At 40.0% G+C, this 15796-nt stretch overlaps 1 protein-coding gene across 3 annotated transcripts in view; it reads left to right on the top strand.

Moving 5' to 3' along the window:
* Window positions 1-15291, top strand: part of LOC115178844 (mitogen-activated protein kinase kinase kinase kinase 3) — a 119333-nt gene extending 104042 nt beyond the window's left edge. For all 3 annotated transcript variants that reach the window (XM_029740205.1, XM_029740204.1, XM_029740206.1), the window contains 17 exons: window positions 1962-2060; window positions 2892-2949; window positions 3364-3565; window positions 4623-4729; window positions 5860-5901; window positions 6287-6371; window positions 6862-6941; window positions 7269-7329; window positions 7714-7831; window positions 7915-7973; window positions 8278-8381; window positions 9090-9261; window positions 9617-9685; window positions 9990-10082; window positions 10261-10331; window positions 10480-10535; window positions 13585-15291. In XM_029740205.1, the coding sequence (XP_029596065.1) occupies window positions 1962-2060; window positions 2892-2949; window positions 3364-3565; window positions 4623-4729; window positions 5860-5901; window positions 6287-6371; window positions 6862-6941; window positions 7269-7329; window positions 7714-7831; window positions 7915-7973; window positions 8278-8381; window positions 9090-9261; window positions 9617-9685; window positions 9990-10082; window positions 10261-10331; window positions 10480-10535; window positions 13585-13672 (1564 nt within the window). In that variant the 3' untranslated portion in view covers window positions 13673-15291. The remainder of the gene's footprint in view (window positions 1-1961; window positions 2061-2891; window positions 2950-3363; window positions 3566-4622; window positions 4730-5859; window positions 5902-6286; window positions 6372-6861; window positions 6942-7268; window positions 7330-7713; window positions 7832-7914; window positions 7974-8277; window positions 8382-9089; window positions 9262-9616; window positions 9686-9989; window positions 10083-10260; window positions 10332-10479; window positions 10536-13584) is intronic.
* Window positions 15292-15796: the final 505 nt, after the last annotated feature.

The following is a 15796-nucleotide window of genomic DNA, read 5'->3' as shown; positions in this document are numbered from 1 at the left end:
TGTTAAACAATGACTGATGAAGGGACGTAGACTTCGGCTACCAACTTCAGTTTGCCTCAAGATAAAAAAAAATGTGCCTGAAAAAAACCCCTCACCGATGTCCAAAACAAAGCAATATATGCACAGACTCTTCCGATCGGTTTCGGCTGGGAAGCATTCGGACGCCTTAAACCTGTTGAGGACAGACGTTCCGCTAGCGGAACGCCTCGCCAAATATCCAATGGTAGAGCGTGGCGCGAAATACAAAAACCTTAAAAATGCTATACCTTCAATTTCTCAAACATATGATTATTTTACACCATTTGAAAGATAAGACTCTCGTTAATCCAACCACATTGTCCGATTTCAAACAGGCTTTACAGTGAAAGCAAAACATTAAATTGTCAGGAGAGTACCCAGCCAAAAATAGTCACACAGCCATTTTCAAAGCAAGCATATATGTCACAAAAAACAAAACCACAGCTAAATGCACCACTAACCTTTGATGATCTTCATCAGATGACACTCCTAGGACATTATGTTAAACAATGTTTTGTTCAATCAAGTTCATATTTATATCAAAAAACAGCTTTTTACATTAGCATGTGATGTTCAGAACTAGCATACCCACCGAAAACTTCTGGTGAATTTGCTAAATTACTCATGATAAACGTTGACAAAATACATAACAAGTATTTTAAGAATTATAGATACAGAACTCCTTTATGCAAACGCTATGTCAGATTTGAAAATAGCTTTTCGGCGAAAGCACATTTTGCAATATTCTGAGTACATAGCTCAGCCATCACAGGCTAGCTATTCAGACCCGCCAACGTCGGGGCAGCCAAAACTCAGAATTACTATTAGAAAAATTGGATTACCTTTGCTGTTCTTCATCAGAATGCACTCCCAGGACTTCTACTTCAACAACAAATGTTGTTTTGGTTCCAAATAATCCATAGTTATATCCAAATACTTCCGTTTTGTTTGTGCGTTCAGGTCACTATCCGAAGGGTAACGCGCGAGTGCATTTCGTGACAAAAAACATTCACAATATTCCATTACCGTACTTAGAAGCATGTCAAACGCTGTTTAAAATAATTTTTTATGCTATTTTTCTCGTAAAATTGCGATAATATTCCAACCGGGCAACGTTGTATTCATTCAAAGAGTGAAAGAAAAAAAATGGTGAGGTCTCGTGAACGCGCACTGTCCCCAGGCAGTCCACTTACAAACTCTGCTGCTGTACTTTGCCCAGAGACGGGAGACACGTCATTCCGCTTTCTGAAGGCTTTAGAGAGCCAATGGAAGCCTTAGAAAGTGTCACGTAACAGCACAGATGCTGTAATTTTGATAGAGATGCAACAGAAGGACTACAAATTGTCAGACGGGCCACTTTCTGCCTAGAATCTTCTCAGGTTTTTGCCTGCCATATGAGTTCTGTTATACTCACAGACACCATTCAAACAGTTTTAGAAACTTTAGAGTGTTTTCTATCCAAATCTACTAATTATATTCATATTCTAGTTTCTGGGCAAGAGTAGTAACCAGATTAAATCGGGTACGTTTTTTATCCGTCCGTGAAAATACTGCCCCCTATCCACAACAGGTTTTAAAGTAGACCTCACATTGAAATGAATAATTGTGCATAGTATCACATTTCACTGTTGAAATGTTTTGGACATGAGGTGCCTACTAGCAATTCTTCTACATTGGACAGGAGAAGAGCATGCATCCCACTGCTGAAATTCTGTTCAATAGGATTGTTGTTATGGGGTGGATCTTTCCTCATCTCTCCAAAGCCCTTAGAAGGGAGTGCTCAGCTGATTTTGAGCCACGATTGAGAAATGCCTGTCTACCACTGTACCTCTTCAATTCAAAAGAACTACAAATAATTGTATTGCATTAATCCCAGAGGGGCAATTACAAAGGCATTAATAATGTTGTATTGAATTGAAATGTACATCCCTCTTCTCCCTTAGGGGACACGAGACTCATTTAGATGACGACGATGATGATGGTGGTGATGATGATGATTGTGGTGATAATGATGGTGGTGACCACGATGATGAAATGCAACAGTAAGTCCTACTGTCTTCAACCTCTTTCTCATTTCAACTTAACAACTGTCCTCTTAACATTTCATCTATACATTTTTCGTTATGCAAATTATAGGAACTGGCTACTCTACCGGGAGCCAGGTTCATGTTCATTAAGTGTTTCTTATTGGACAAGTCCAGGTAGTCCGTCTTTTTATTTACTGTGTTTTCTTCCATTTGATGCCTAATAATGCCAAATAGTGCCTAATGAACGTGACCCAGGATATACACGGAGTGTATGAACACCTGCTCTTTCCATGACAGACTGAATCCAGGTGAAAGCTATGATCCCTTATTGATGTAACTTGTTAAATAAACTTCAATCCGTGTAGGTGAAGGGGAGGAGGCAGGCGGAAAAAAAAGATTTTGAAGCCTTGAGACAATTGAGACATGGACTGTGTATGTGTACCATTCAGAGGGTGAATGGACAAGACAAAAATATTTAAGTGCCTTTGAACAGGGTATTGTAGCAGGTGACAGGCCCACCGGTTTGTGTCAAGAACTGCAACGCTCAACAGTTTCCCGTGTGTATCAAGAATGGTCCACCACCCAAAGGACATCTAGCCAACTTGACAACTGTGGGATGCATTGGAGTCAACATGGGCCAGCATCTTTGTGGAATGGTTTTGTTGCCTTGTAGAGTCCAGCCCTGACGAATTGAGGCTGTTCTCAGGGCAAAGGGATGGGGGGTGCAACTCAATATTAGGAAAGTGTTCTTAATTTTTTTGTACACTGTGTTTTTGATACACAAAGAAAGATATAACTATTAGTACAATAGGTTGTTCTAATAGTTATGCCCTATCTCTCTCTTAGTGCCAAGGGCTCCACAATGCGGCCCAAAGAGCCTCCACCACCGCCTCCCAACGTTAAGGTATGTATTCTTCAAATTACTCATTGTCCATCGTATGAGACTGAGAGCGTAGTGTTTTCTCACATATAAACCTGCAAGATGATCTATTTTCTACAGTGCACACACAGGAATCCTTTTGTGGCACCACTTTAAATTGAACATAGCACAACATTTGTTTATATTTCCTATAACCCTATTGTGTGCAATAGAGCATAATATTCGAGATATTTCTTGGTGTGACTTTACATCTAATGATGATGTTTACATGTTGACGTGTGTGCTTTGATGTCGATCCTGTTGCGCTGGGGGTCAAATCAATTTCAACGTATGATTTTATTTTACAAATGTCATTTGTTTCAATTCAGTTAACTTCATTAAATGGGAATTTACCAGAACCCTGATATCCTATCTCTTTGTTTTGTATTTTGCTCTTAGCCCATTCCCATTCCACAGGATGTTGCCAACTCCCCTGCACACCATGGCTCCCCTGCTCACCATGGCTCCCCCGGTGACCATGACGACCACGGGGGGACCATAAAGCGTTGTCCAGCCGCCGAGAGCCCCGCCCGCTCTGCCACCCATGTGCCGCCCAGGCCGCCGCCCCCCAGACTCCCCCCGCACAAGCAGCTTAGCTTAGGTAGGTAACGTAGTTTAAAGGCATGCTCACAAACTGAATGGGTGCATTCTGGGAGATGTAGACAATTCTGTCAGAAATGCATTAATGCGGGTTTTCTTATCTCCCCTGCACTTAATTGGAGGACCAAAGCTGTGGTCCCCTTGAATGAATGAATGAATGAATTAATTAATTAATTAATTAATTAGTGGGTGGGTGGGAGTCAGATGAATGAATGAATCAGTCAGTCAGTCACTTCAATTCATCACAATAACAACCACAATACCAAACCTGTAACACTTAGACAATAAGTGTGATGATGCTGAGATAAAAGCTACCACTGTTTTCAGGGATCTCTCCTTCCTCCTTCCAACCCTGCCAACATCCTCAAGAGGCTCCACCCCACCTCCTCCCTGTCTTAGCCAGTCAGCTTTTCCAAAGTGGACCCTGTGTGTGTGCGCGTGTGTGTGTGTACACGCGCGGTTGCCAGCTAGTATTTATAGCCTGTCAGTTTAATTAGGAGCAGTGGTGTGTCTGGTGTTGGCATGCGATAATGTCACACACCCTCACTGCCACATGAGTCACCCTCCAATACACTCACACAAACTTCCCCAGTTTCCACATCCTGTCCACTTCGAGTAGTCTGGTGGCAGGGGCCAACTTTCAAACGAAGCTGACTGTCCCTCACGTGTGCATCTCAATAGTTTTCCTCCCCTCATCAGCTTTCCTTCATCTGCCTTTGACGTGAAAGAACTGAACTAGTACCTGGCCTATTCCATCCTATTGCATTCGCCTGTCCTGTTGTTTTCAGATATGCCAAGGTGAAGGAGAAGAGACGAGGAGTGGACGCCACTTTAGACTATTGAGACAAATCTTAGTTTAGTTACTGTGGGGATCTTAGTCTTATCAGTGTCTTGTTTCAGCACAATTGTTGGAATTTCTCAGTTCCCACAGAGCCACATACTCTCTTGCTTCCTTTTCACTCTCCACAGCACCATTCAGATTGTGGCTATTGGGGAATCATTTAAATAAATAATGTAATATTTAAAAATAAATCAATAATTAAGTTCCCTCCTAACAGGCAATGGTTTCAGCCCGTCAGAAGTGAGCGGGGATGCTGGTGGTGCCGAGAAGCAGTCTACTATGCCACCTTGTGTCACCACAAGGAAGGACAGGAAAGAGATTCTGGTAACATCACAGTATCAAATCAAATTTATTTATAAAGCCCTTCTTACATCAGCTGATATCTCAAAGTGCTGTACAGAAACCCAGCCTAAAACCCCAAACAGCAAGCAATGCAGGTGTAGAAGCACGGTGGCTAGGAAAAACTCCCTAGAAAGGCCAAAACCTAGGAAGAAACCTAGAGTGGAACCAGGCTATGAGGGGTGGCCAGGCTGTGCTGGGTGGAGATTATAACAGCACATGGCCAAGATGTTCAAATGTTCATAAATGACCAGCATGGTCAAATAATAATAATCATAGTAGTTGTCGAAGGCTAATAGTAATTTAGCCTTGGTCAGAAGCTGTGCGTAAAAATTGGTGGCGACACTTTTGGTGAATTTTCTGTATATAATGCGCTTAAAGTGGATTCTGTCAAGTCCATAGTGCATTATAAGACTTCCTGTAAGCATTATGTGTTAAACATACAGGGAGTAAAGTGCATTATATTGATAACCGGTCATGGCTGTCATTAATTCATTAATATCTATAATGAGGTGTTTATTATGTACATAATGTGTTATTGCATAATCTATTCATAGTGCATTGCACAGCACTGGTTCATAGAAAGTGTTATTTAAAATGTTTCTGACCTTTTCACATTTTTACATATATGTGTTACCTGAAAGTAAGTTACTTGGTGAATAATTAATGTAAATGGTGATTAATTCATTAACATGTCCTAACAGCTATGATAAGACTTACATTTTCATTGCAAAATAGATAATTATGCGGTTTTGCATTATGACTAAACATAAATCTTCTCATTCTTCTTAGAAGTGGATTTTTATTTGCACCCAGAGCTCTGAACAAAGAGCATTTATTCTATGTTTACCTCATTAGTTACTCATTAATAAGCAACGACTCAAGAATTAAAGATCACTTATAGTTCATTCAAAGTGTCATTCCCAAGATTTTACAGCACTGATAAAGACAGAAGGATACCATTGTTAACACATAGTTTAATAGAACTCTATAAGATCCACATATTATTTTTATATTTAGTAATATTACAGTATAATATACAGTATATTTTAACTATGATTGTTCATTATTTTACGCTGACCTTGGTATGATGATGCCATTTCCTGTTTCCTCAGAAACCAATCAGTAATGGCCTTCCCCCCACGCCAAAAGTCCACGTAAGTCTTAACACCCCTTACCTGCTCTTACACACACGCATTGTCAAGTAGAAAACTATAACTCTGTACAGTAGGAAAAAGCAAATGAGCACTAAGATACAGAAACAAAAGCACAAATGTGTTTAGTACACATTCATTATCTAAATAATTTATGTGAATTGTAATTAATTCATTAGCAACCTAAAAGTAGTAGTGTTGAGTTCATAACACATTTGTAATTACCGCAACCCTCGAGCTAGAGATCCTGCCACAACTTTGTTTTAAAATAAGCTATTTATTATATTGGACTGAATTTATAAAGGGTTTTTCCAGGTGCTCTACATTGATCAACTATAACTAAACATCTACATTCCTCTACATGTTGTTTTCTATTTTCGCTGCACAGATGGGAGCCTGTTTCTCCAAAGTCTTCAATGGCTGCCCTCTAAAGATCCACTGTGCGGCGTCTTGGATCAACCCCGACACGAGAGGTGGGCCTCGTGCCAATTCATTTCTGTCTAACTGCCATGGACCCTGATTCCATCAATTGCAGATAACAGGAAACTGTATTTATGCTGTATTTTAAGGACAGACCATGTGGATTTGTGTCAATGTTCAATGACAATGTCCGCAAGGGTGTGGGGTGTGCAGGGTCTGACAGACAGATCGCGGTTAATATTTTGACCAAACCCGCTGTGCGGTTGACCTTTTATCTGCAATTGATTGGATTACTTTATTTTCAGTCTCGCGCTACCAGGCGTCCCACTGTATTCTTGTTCGAAGAAAGGCTTGGAGAAACCTAGAACAGGAGTCTAAGCTAACTTGATTTTCGTCTTTGTCTTACCCCATGTCTTATTTGCAGTTTGCATGTGCTACTATTAGTTTCCTTCTTAGGCAGAGTCCTAAGCAATATGTGTATTGTCCAAGTTTATACCGGTCTCTCTCTGTTATAATACTTAATCGTTTCATTCTCTGTTTTAGACCAATACCTGCTATTCGGTGCCGAAGAGGGCATTTACACTCTAAATCTCAACGAACTGCATGACTCCTCCATGGAACAGGTCAGTGTCTCATTATTTCATTTGTATTATCTTTTTGTCAGTAAATTTCAATTGTTGTAACTGCTTCCAATGTTTTTACAGTGTAATGTATAAAACATAATCTATGTATTTATGTGAAGGTTGAAATATTCTCTATCACATCATATTACAGATTATAGTTCAATTTGAATGCTTGCTTCTTTGTGACGTAAGTAAAGGATTTGAGGTTTGAGCCACAAGGTTTTATCCACAAGGATTTGAGGTTTCATCCAGAACGAGACACGGATTATGATTTAATTTGACCACCTACAGAACTATTAAAAACAGATACATTTTTTTATTTCCTAGCTCTTTCCCCGGAGGTGTACATGGCTTTATGTCATGAGTAATAGTCTGCTCTCCATATCTGGTAAGGATTCATCATAGAAACCTGTATTGCCACACATTGCTAATATATCTCAACAAATAACTGTAGTGCACACAAAGTTTTACGTTGTTTGTTTGTAGTTTCCAGAATAGAATAGATTCTCCAGACACATCATTTAAATGTACCTTTGGCCGCACACAATGACAGTGACAGACATTAAAAACATAAATCATAAGCAACAATCTGTCATCAAGAGCATTAGTCTAATTTTATCATGAAATATGCACTCGTAAATGTAAATACTACTTGTCAATACTTGCTCCAGATATACAAGCAGTTAGACGCTGCACTTTTTGTGTGAAAATTAAAGATATTATAATTGCCTTCAAAGCATTCAAAAGGTGTGTTCGTTGTGTTTTTTGGCAGGAAAAGCCTCGCAGCTCTACTGTCACAATCTGGCGGGTCTGTATGAGCACGCTCGACAGATGCAGAAGCTGCCAATGGCCATCCCCACCCACCGGCTCCCAGACAAAATCATTCCAAGGTAAGAAGATGGCGATGCCTCTGTGTGTAGGAGTTTTCTGTGGGTAGAGTCCTACTTTTCAGACTTTGTTATTGTGGTTTCAGGAAATTTTCTATCTCCAACAAGATTCCCGACACCAAGGGATGTCAGAAGTGCTGTGTGGGTGAGTAGTCATGGACATTCTCTTTTTCTCTCTCTCTCTCTCCCCCCTCGGTTTTCATCTCTTTCTACGTCGGACCCATTACTTTCCCACAAGTTGCTACATAATCTTGCTACAAGATTGAGAGTAGATGCATCACTTCACTACATGTAATAAACACAATAGTTCTCCCTTCCCCTTATAACCAATTAGGACAACAACCTCTTCAACTGGGTACCAATAGTAGAAAGGTCTTTGAAATACATTATTGTGGTCACAGCTTAGTATGATTGACAACCCTGGCTTACTATCAACTATTCCCCCTTAGTGAGAAACCCTTACACAGGCCACAAGTACTTGTGTGGAGCCTTCCAATCCAGTGTGGTCATGTTGGAATGGGTGGAGCCCATGCAGAAGTTCATGCTCATCAAGGTAAGAATTGTTGTGTCTGTGTGCATTTATTTAGCTATCTCCATGTGTTTGCCAGGCTCATTCTCCCCAAACATTTGAGGAGTGCTGACAGCCCATGTCATAGCCATATGAGTTTGGCCATTGAGGTTTCAACCACAAAACAAAAAAGCATTGACACTAGCTATGCTAAGAGCCTCTGGGGAAGAATTGACTAATAACAATCCCCAACTTTCCCCTAACTGCCCTGGTGTTTGAGATATGCTAAGAGACATCCCTTTACTTTGTAGCCTACATGCTAATGGAAACACACTTCCCTCTTCCTAAAAACACTGACTCCCCGCTGGCACTGGAGGTGTTTGTGTTTGAGATAGGCATGCTAACCCGCCAACATAGACTAAGCTACCCTTGCTTTGTAACCGACGAGCTAATGCTAACGCTTACCCTGTTATTTATATTTTTTCTATATATATCGTACATGTTGTCAATAATACTTTGATTGTAAGCCAACCCCGTCTGTTTTTACTTTGTGGTTCGGCGCGCGTTGTTTTTGTTGGTAAACACCCCACCCGTCTACATGCCTAATGCTAACTCTCCTCCTCTCAAGAATAACGAATTTGAGATTAGCATGATAACATGCTAGAGTCTAGACCATGTAGCATAATGATAATGCTAACCCTCTCTTCCTAACATTGACAAGCCTAATGCTAACGCTAACCCTCTCCTCCTAAGAACATTGACTTTCCCCTGCCCTGTCCGATGGAGGTTTTTGAGATGCTTGTGGTGCCCGAGCACCAGTACCCCCTCATCTGTATGGGCGTCAGCAAGGGCACGGAGCTCAACCAGGTGGTACGCTTTGAGACACTGGACCCCAACACCGCTTGCCCCTGGCTCAAAGAGTCCGGTAAGGTCTCATTCAAAGATTGACCTTGACTCCTCATTGACATAGACTTGACACAACTCTAGATTTTAGTGCTCCTTTAATATGACAATGGAACTTCATTGAAATTAAACATTCAATATCATCATTTTTTTATCCCCATTATTCTTGATATTTTTTATCGTAGCACACACTGGAGGCTGACGTTCACATTCTACACATTGACCATACTGGAAATTGTTAACTTTTAAAAAGTTAACAATTATAGAGGAAATATAGTCCTATATCGTTGTGTACATTCATAATGGAAAATGTTTGACGTTAATAAAGCAAAAGATTAAATGTTCAGTTGAGGTTTTTATGTTTTATTTCCTCCTAGACACTCCACAGACCTGTGTTATCCATGTGACTCAACTGGAAAGAGACACCATTCTTGTCTGCTTGGATCGTGAGTCGAGCAGCATGTCTTGACTATCCAAAAATCTGATTTGTATTGTAATATTATCTATATAGATTATACATGCATTGTACATTCATTGTATGCATTTCTAATAACATTATGACAATATATTAACAGTGTATAATGTTTTATCACTGAGCTGTCCTTTAAATGACATGGGGTAAACTCACCCCAATAGCCACCAATGTGTTGCACCCCGCCTGGATGGACGGGAGCCATTTTGTGCCTGGATGTCTTCAGTTTCTTGTAATAGCATCATTGTTTAACTTCCATATGTCATTTTCCCCCCCAGGATCCATTAAGATTGTGAATCTGCAGGGGAGGCTGAAGTCCAGTAGAAAGCTTTCAGCCGAGCTGACGTTTAATTTCCAGATTGAGTCGATAGGTAATCGCCCTTGACCCCTTTGCTAGACATTAGCCAAGACACACACACACACACACGCGTATCAACAGCTACAGAATGGAGAGGAGAGCATAGTATCACAGTCATATTATGATAAATGACATTCTGCTAAAATGTTGCATTTTTCATACGGTATATTAAACATCCATCTTTTCCACAGTCTGCCTTCAAGACAGTGTTCTGGCTTTCTGGAGACATGGCATGCAAGGACGGAGTTTCAAATCTAATGAGGCAAGTTGTGTCAATGCCCCGGCGGATGCAATAACTGTATATAACAATAGTATTTGAACTGTTTATTGTTGTTTTGTTGTTGTAATATGATGACTATGATAATGACTGCGATGACTTGACTATTGGATCCTGTCCATATTCCCACCAGATTACACAGGAAATTTCCGACAACACCAGGATATTCCGACTCCTAGGATCAGACAGGTGAGAAATCCATTTTTAGATTGAGGCTAAATCCATTTAGCAAGTATCATCAACTAGATTCAGCCTCGGGCTGATTTTATTTCATGAGCGGACGGTCAGGGGGCCGGAACATAATTACAAAGAATTTGTAACCTGCAAATTGACCACAAGAAGCCCAAACAGATATAGTATTTGACTAAAACATAATCATGTCAAACCTTGCTTACATTTGTATACAATCACATATTGTACTGTGTATCTCTCTATTATGCGTGGGAATACTTTGGAACAGATTTCCAAAATTAAAATCACTTAGAACTGATTTGCTGTTTTACAGTCTTATGTCTGACAATAAAATAATAACACATTTAAAATAAAAATGTGATATTTTAAACTTGTTTAACTTATAATTCACTGTATCACAATTGCAGTGGGTCAGAAGTTTACATACACTAAGTTGACTGTGCCTTTAAACAGCTTGGAAAATTCCAGAAAATGTTGTCATGGCTTTAGAAGCTTCTGATCAAATCAAAGTTTATTTGTCACGTGCGCCGAATACAACAGGTGTAGACCTTACAGTGAAATGCTTACTTACAGGCTCTAACCAATAGTGCAAAAAAGGTATTAGGTGAACAATAGGTAGGTAAAGAAATAAAAACAACAGTAAAAAGGCAGGCTATATACAGTAGCGAGGATATAAAAGTAGCAAGGCTACATACAGACACCGGTTAGTCAGGCTGATTGAGGTAGTATGTACATGTAGATATGGTTAAAGTGTCTATGTATATATGGTCAACAGAAAGTAGCAGTAGCGTAAAAGAGGGGTTGGCGGGTGGTGGGGCTCACAATGCAAATAGTCCGTGTAGCCATTTAATTATCTTTTCAGGAGTCTTATGGCTTGGGGGTAAAAACTGTTGAGAAGCCTTTTTGTCCTAGACTTGGCACTCCGATACCGCTTGCCATGCGGTAGTAGAGAGAACAGTCTATGACTGGGGTGGCTGAGATCTTTGACAATTTTTAGGGCCTTCCTCTGACACCGCCTGGTGTAGAGGTCTTGGATGGCAGGAGGCTTAGCCCCAGTGATGTACTGGGCCGTACGCACTACCCTTTGTAGTGCCTTGCGGTCAGAGGCCGAGCAATTGCCGTACGAGGCAGTGATGCAACCAGTCAGGATGCTCTCGATGTTGCAGCTGTAGAACCTTTTGAGGATCTCAGGACCCATGCCAAATCTTTTTAGTTTCCTGAGGGGGAATAGGCTTTGTCATGCCCTCTTCACGACTGTCTAATTGACATAATTTGAGTCAATTGGAGGTGAACCTGTGGATGTATTTCAAGGCCTGCCTTCAAACTCTGTGCCTCTTTGCTTGACATCATGGGAAATCAAAAGAAATCAGTCAAGACCTCAGAAAAAACATTGGAGACCTCCACAAGTCTGGTTCATCCTTGGCAGCAATTTCCTAAAGCCTGAAGGTACCACGTTCATCTGTACAAATAATAGTAAGCAAGTATAAACACCATGGGACCACGCAGCCGTCATACCGGTCAGGAAGGAGACTCGTTCTGTCTCCTAGAGATGAACATACTTTGGTGCTAAAAGTGCAAATCAATCCCAGAACAACAGCAAAGGACCTTGTGAAGGTGCTGGAGGAAACAGGTACAAAAGTATCTATATCCACAGTAAAACGAGTCCTAAATTGACATAACCTGAAAGGCCGCTCAGCAAGGAAGAAGCCACTGCTCCAAAACCGCCATAAAAAAAGCTAGACTACGGTTTGCAACTGCACATGGGGACAAAGATCGTACTTTTTGGAGAAATGTCCTCTGGTCTGATGAAACAAAAATAGAGCTGTTTGGCTATAATGACCATTGTTATGTTTGAAAGAAAAAGGTGGAGGTTTGCAAGCTGAAGAACACCATCCTAGCCATGAAGCACGGGGGTGGCAGCATCATGTTGTGGGGGTGCTTTGCTGCAGGAGGGACTGGTGCACTTCACAAAATAGATGGCATCATGAGGATGTAAAATTATGTGGATATATTGAAGAAAGATCTTAAGACATCAGTCAGGAAGTTAAAGCTTGGTCGCAAATGGGTCTTCCAAATGGACAATGACCCCAAGCATACTTCCAAAGTTGTGGCAAAATGGCTTAAAGACAACAAAGTCAAGGTCTTGGAGTGGCCATCACAAAGCCCTGACCTCAAGCCTATAGATTTTTGGGGGGCAGAACTGAAAAAGCATGTGCGAGCAAGGAGGCCTACAAACCTGACTCAGTTACACCAGCTCTGTCAGGAGGAATGGGCGAAAATTCACCCAACTTATTGTGGGAAGCTTGTGGAAGGCTACCCGAAATGTTTGACCCAAGTTAAACAATTTAAAGGCAATGCTACCAAATACTAATTGAGTGTATGTAAACGTCTGACCCACTGGGAATGTGATGAAAGAAATAAAAGCTGAAATAAATCATTCTCTCTACTATTAGTCTGACATTTCACATTCTTAAAATAAAGTGGTGATCCTAACTGACCTAAGACAGGGAATTTTTATTAGGATTAAATGTCAGGATTTGTGAAAAACTGAGTTTAAATGTATTTGGCTAAGGTGTATGTAAACTTCCGACTTCAACTGTATCTCCCTCATTTCTGACTGTGCAGTCAAATTAATAAATAAAAATATGCAAGTAAAATTATTATTATTATTTTTTTAAGTTCCTTGATTAGTGCCTGTAATAGCTATGGTGGCGTTACAGATCTTATTTTTTGCAGTCGCACCTCAGAAGATTACTATATCGTATTCATGCAGTTCATGCTATGTTTAACACTTATCGAAGCATTGTGAGATCTGATCGCCTGTGCCATCGAGACTGAAGTCGGTCTGTGGCCATAAAGTGACTTAGTGCTGTTCAGGAGGATGTAACAATATAAAAGGTTCAGATATAAATGTTTTCTGTAGAACAGATATGATTGTCTGTCAGATGGAATAGGGACAGTAATGGGACCAGCTCTATTAAGTTATCTGCAACATTCAGAACATTTCACATCACTGAATACACCCCTGTTGTACCTTTGATTGCAGGGTTGTGGTGCTGGAGAGCAGACCTACAGACAACCCTACAGCACACAGTAACCTATACATCCTGGCTGGACACGAGAACAGTTACTAACCACCCTGTGCTCTGGTGACCAGGGTCCTGTTCAGTAGGCACAAAACTTTCTGAAATGGAGTGATACAGGGATGTACTATCTGAACCTGTCCAATAAGAAACCTTAGGTTTCATTGTCGGTGTAAAAACATTTTCCATTGTATGCCTTAATGAACATGGCCCAGGGTTGGTTTTAGTTACACTTTAAGAGATTATGAATCTGAACTAAATTCAGTCATTGAAATTGCAATTAGGTTTATTTTTCTGTTCATAAATTGGAATTCATGTCCTGATGGGAACAGAATATGATGAGGAGGACATGTCTGACTCTGCAACTCCTTGGTCTCAGATGCAATCTGACCATTCATCAATCAAGCGACCTTGGATGTGTCCTGTTTTTAATCGAACCTTATGATTTGAATTGAAAGTCAACATTTATAGTAACACAAACCCACATTCCTGGATATCACACTATTTCAGTATTGACCAACTACTGAGAGCATGCAACCTCACCTAACAAGTGCTTGACCAATGTGTTTGTAATTCATGTAAATAGAATATTGAGGTTGTACACTATGAGTATGTCATGTAGATAACCATGCTGCATATATTTTTTACAGTTGCCTGTTGGCTAATCATTGTGGGGTACTACTTTTAAGGGCTTGACAAGCAATGTAATTTTACGAAACTTAGTGGTAGGATGTCAAAGAGCAAAGTGTCTGTTCATTTTGGTCATGAGTTGCCTTTTTTTTATATGTTAGGCTCATTTTGATATGAAGCCATATGCGATGTCATTTTATTTTCACACACTTTAATTCCAACCCCATAGAAAGTTGTCAATGCTCAGATATGCACTGGTTGTGAAATTTGCACATAGTTGTACGCAATGAAACACTTTATTCATACATTTAAGGTATGGTTAATTTGCGCTTATAACAAAGTATCTGCATGACTGCATTAGATTACATCATGCTATACACTTTAGACGTAAACTTAAGGCATTTAACCAGGCAATGTAAGGTTTATTTTTTACATACACGCCAAGCTATTGTTAAAACTGCAGTCAAACTGAAGAGACTCTGGGCAGTTGTAATATCTTAGAATCCCTTTCCTTATGGTAGCCATTGAGTTGAATGCTGCGAAATTGCATTGTTTGTTATGCTGTTTGGGCGTCATAGTAAGACCTCTACCTCATGCGTTGGGGAGTCAGTGAGAATATGTGGGGCCAAATTCAACATGTAACACTAAATGTCCCTTGCTGACTCCATGTAGCCTACACAACTAAAGGAGGGTATGATGAAGTACAAGGATCTTCACACTTGGTTTCTTTCGTGATTGCTTTTGTGTCATGTAAATACGGTAAAATAAAAGTGCTTAATAGTTTAACTGCCAATATTTGGACATGTTACATATTAAACATTTTAACTCGTGATGGGATACATTGATTGACTGATGAGCCATAGGAAGCCTGTTTTTTTTCTCTCAAATTTTAGATGGTATGATGAAGTATAAGGATCTTCTCACTTGGTTTCTTTCCATGTTGCTTTTGTTTCATGTAAATACTGTAAATAAAATTGCTTAAATTTGCCTGTACAACTGCCTATATTTGGACATGTTACATATTAAACATTTTAACTCATGATGGGATACATTGATTGACTGATGAACAATAGAAAGCCTAAGGCTTTTCTCTCTGACATTTTAGTGGGTATACAGTTGAAGTCGGAAGTTTACATACACTTAGGTTGGAGTCATTAAAATTTGTTTTTCAACCACTCCACAAATGTCTTGTTATCAAACTATAGTTTTGGTAAGTCGGTTAGGACATCTACTTTGTGCATGACACAAGTACATTTTCCAAAAGTTGTTTACAGACAGATTATTTCACTGTATCACAATTCCAGTGGGACAGAAGTTTACATACAGTAAGTTGACTGTGCCTTTAAACAGCTTGGAAAATTCCAGAAAATGATGTCATGGCTTTAGAAGCTTCTGATAGGCTAATTGAGTCAATTGGAGGTGTACCTGTGGATGTATTTCAAGGCCTGCCTTCAAAATCAGTGCCTCTTTGCTTGACATCATGGGAAAATCAAATGAAATCAGCCAAGACCTCAGAAAACACATTGGAGACCTCCACAAGTCTGG

This window comes from Salmo trutta, chromosome 38, assembly GCF_901001165.1.
Source record: "Salmo trutta chromosome 38, fSalTru1.1, whole genome shotgun sequence".
Classification (NCBI taxonomy): domain Eukaryota; kingdom Metazoa; phylum Chordata; class Actinopteri; order Salmoniformes; family Salmonidae; genus Salmo; species Salmo trutta.
The sequence above is the reverse complement of the archived record's forward strand: the minus strand, read 5'-3'. Positions and strand labels throughout refer to the sequence as shown.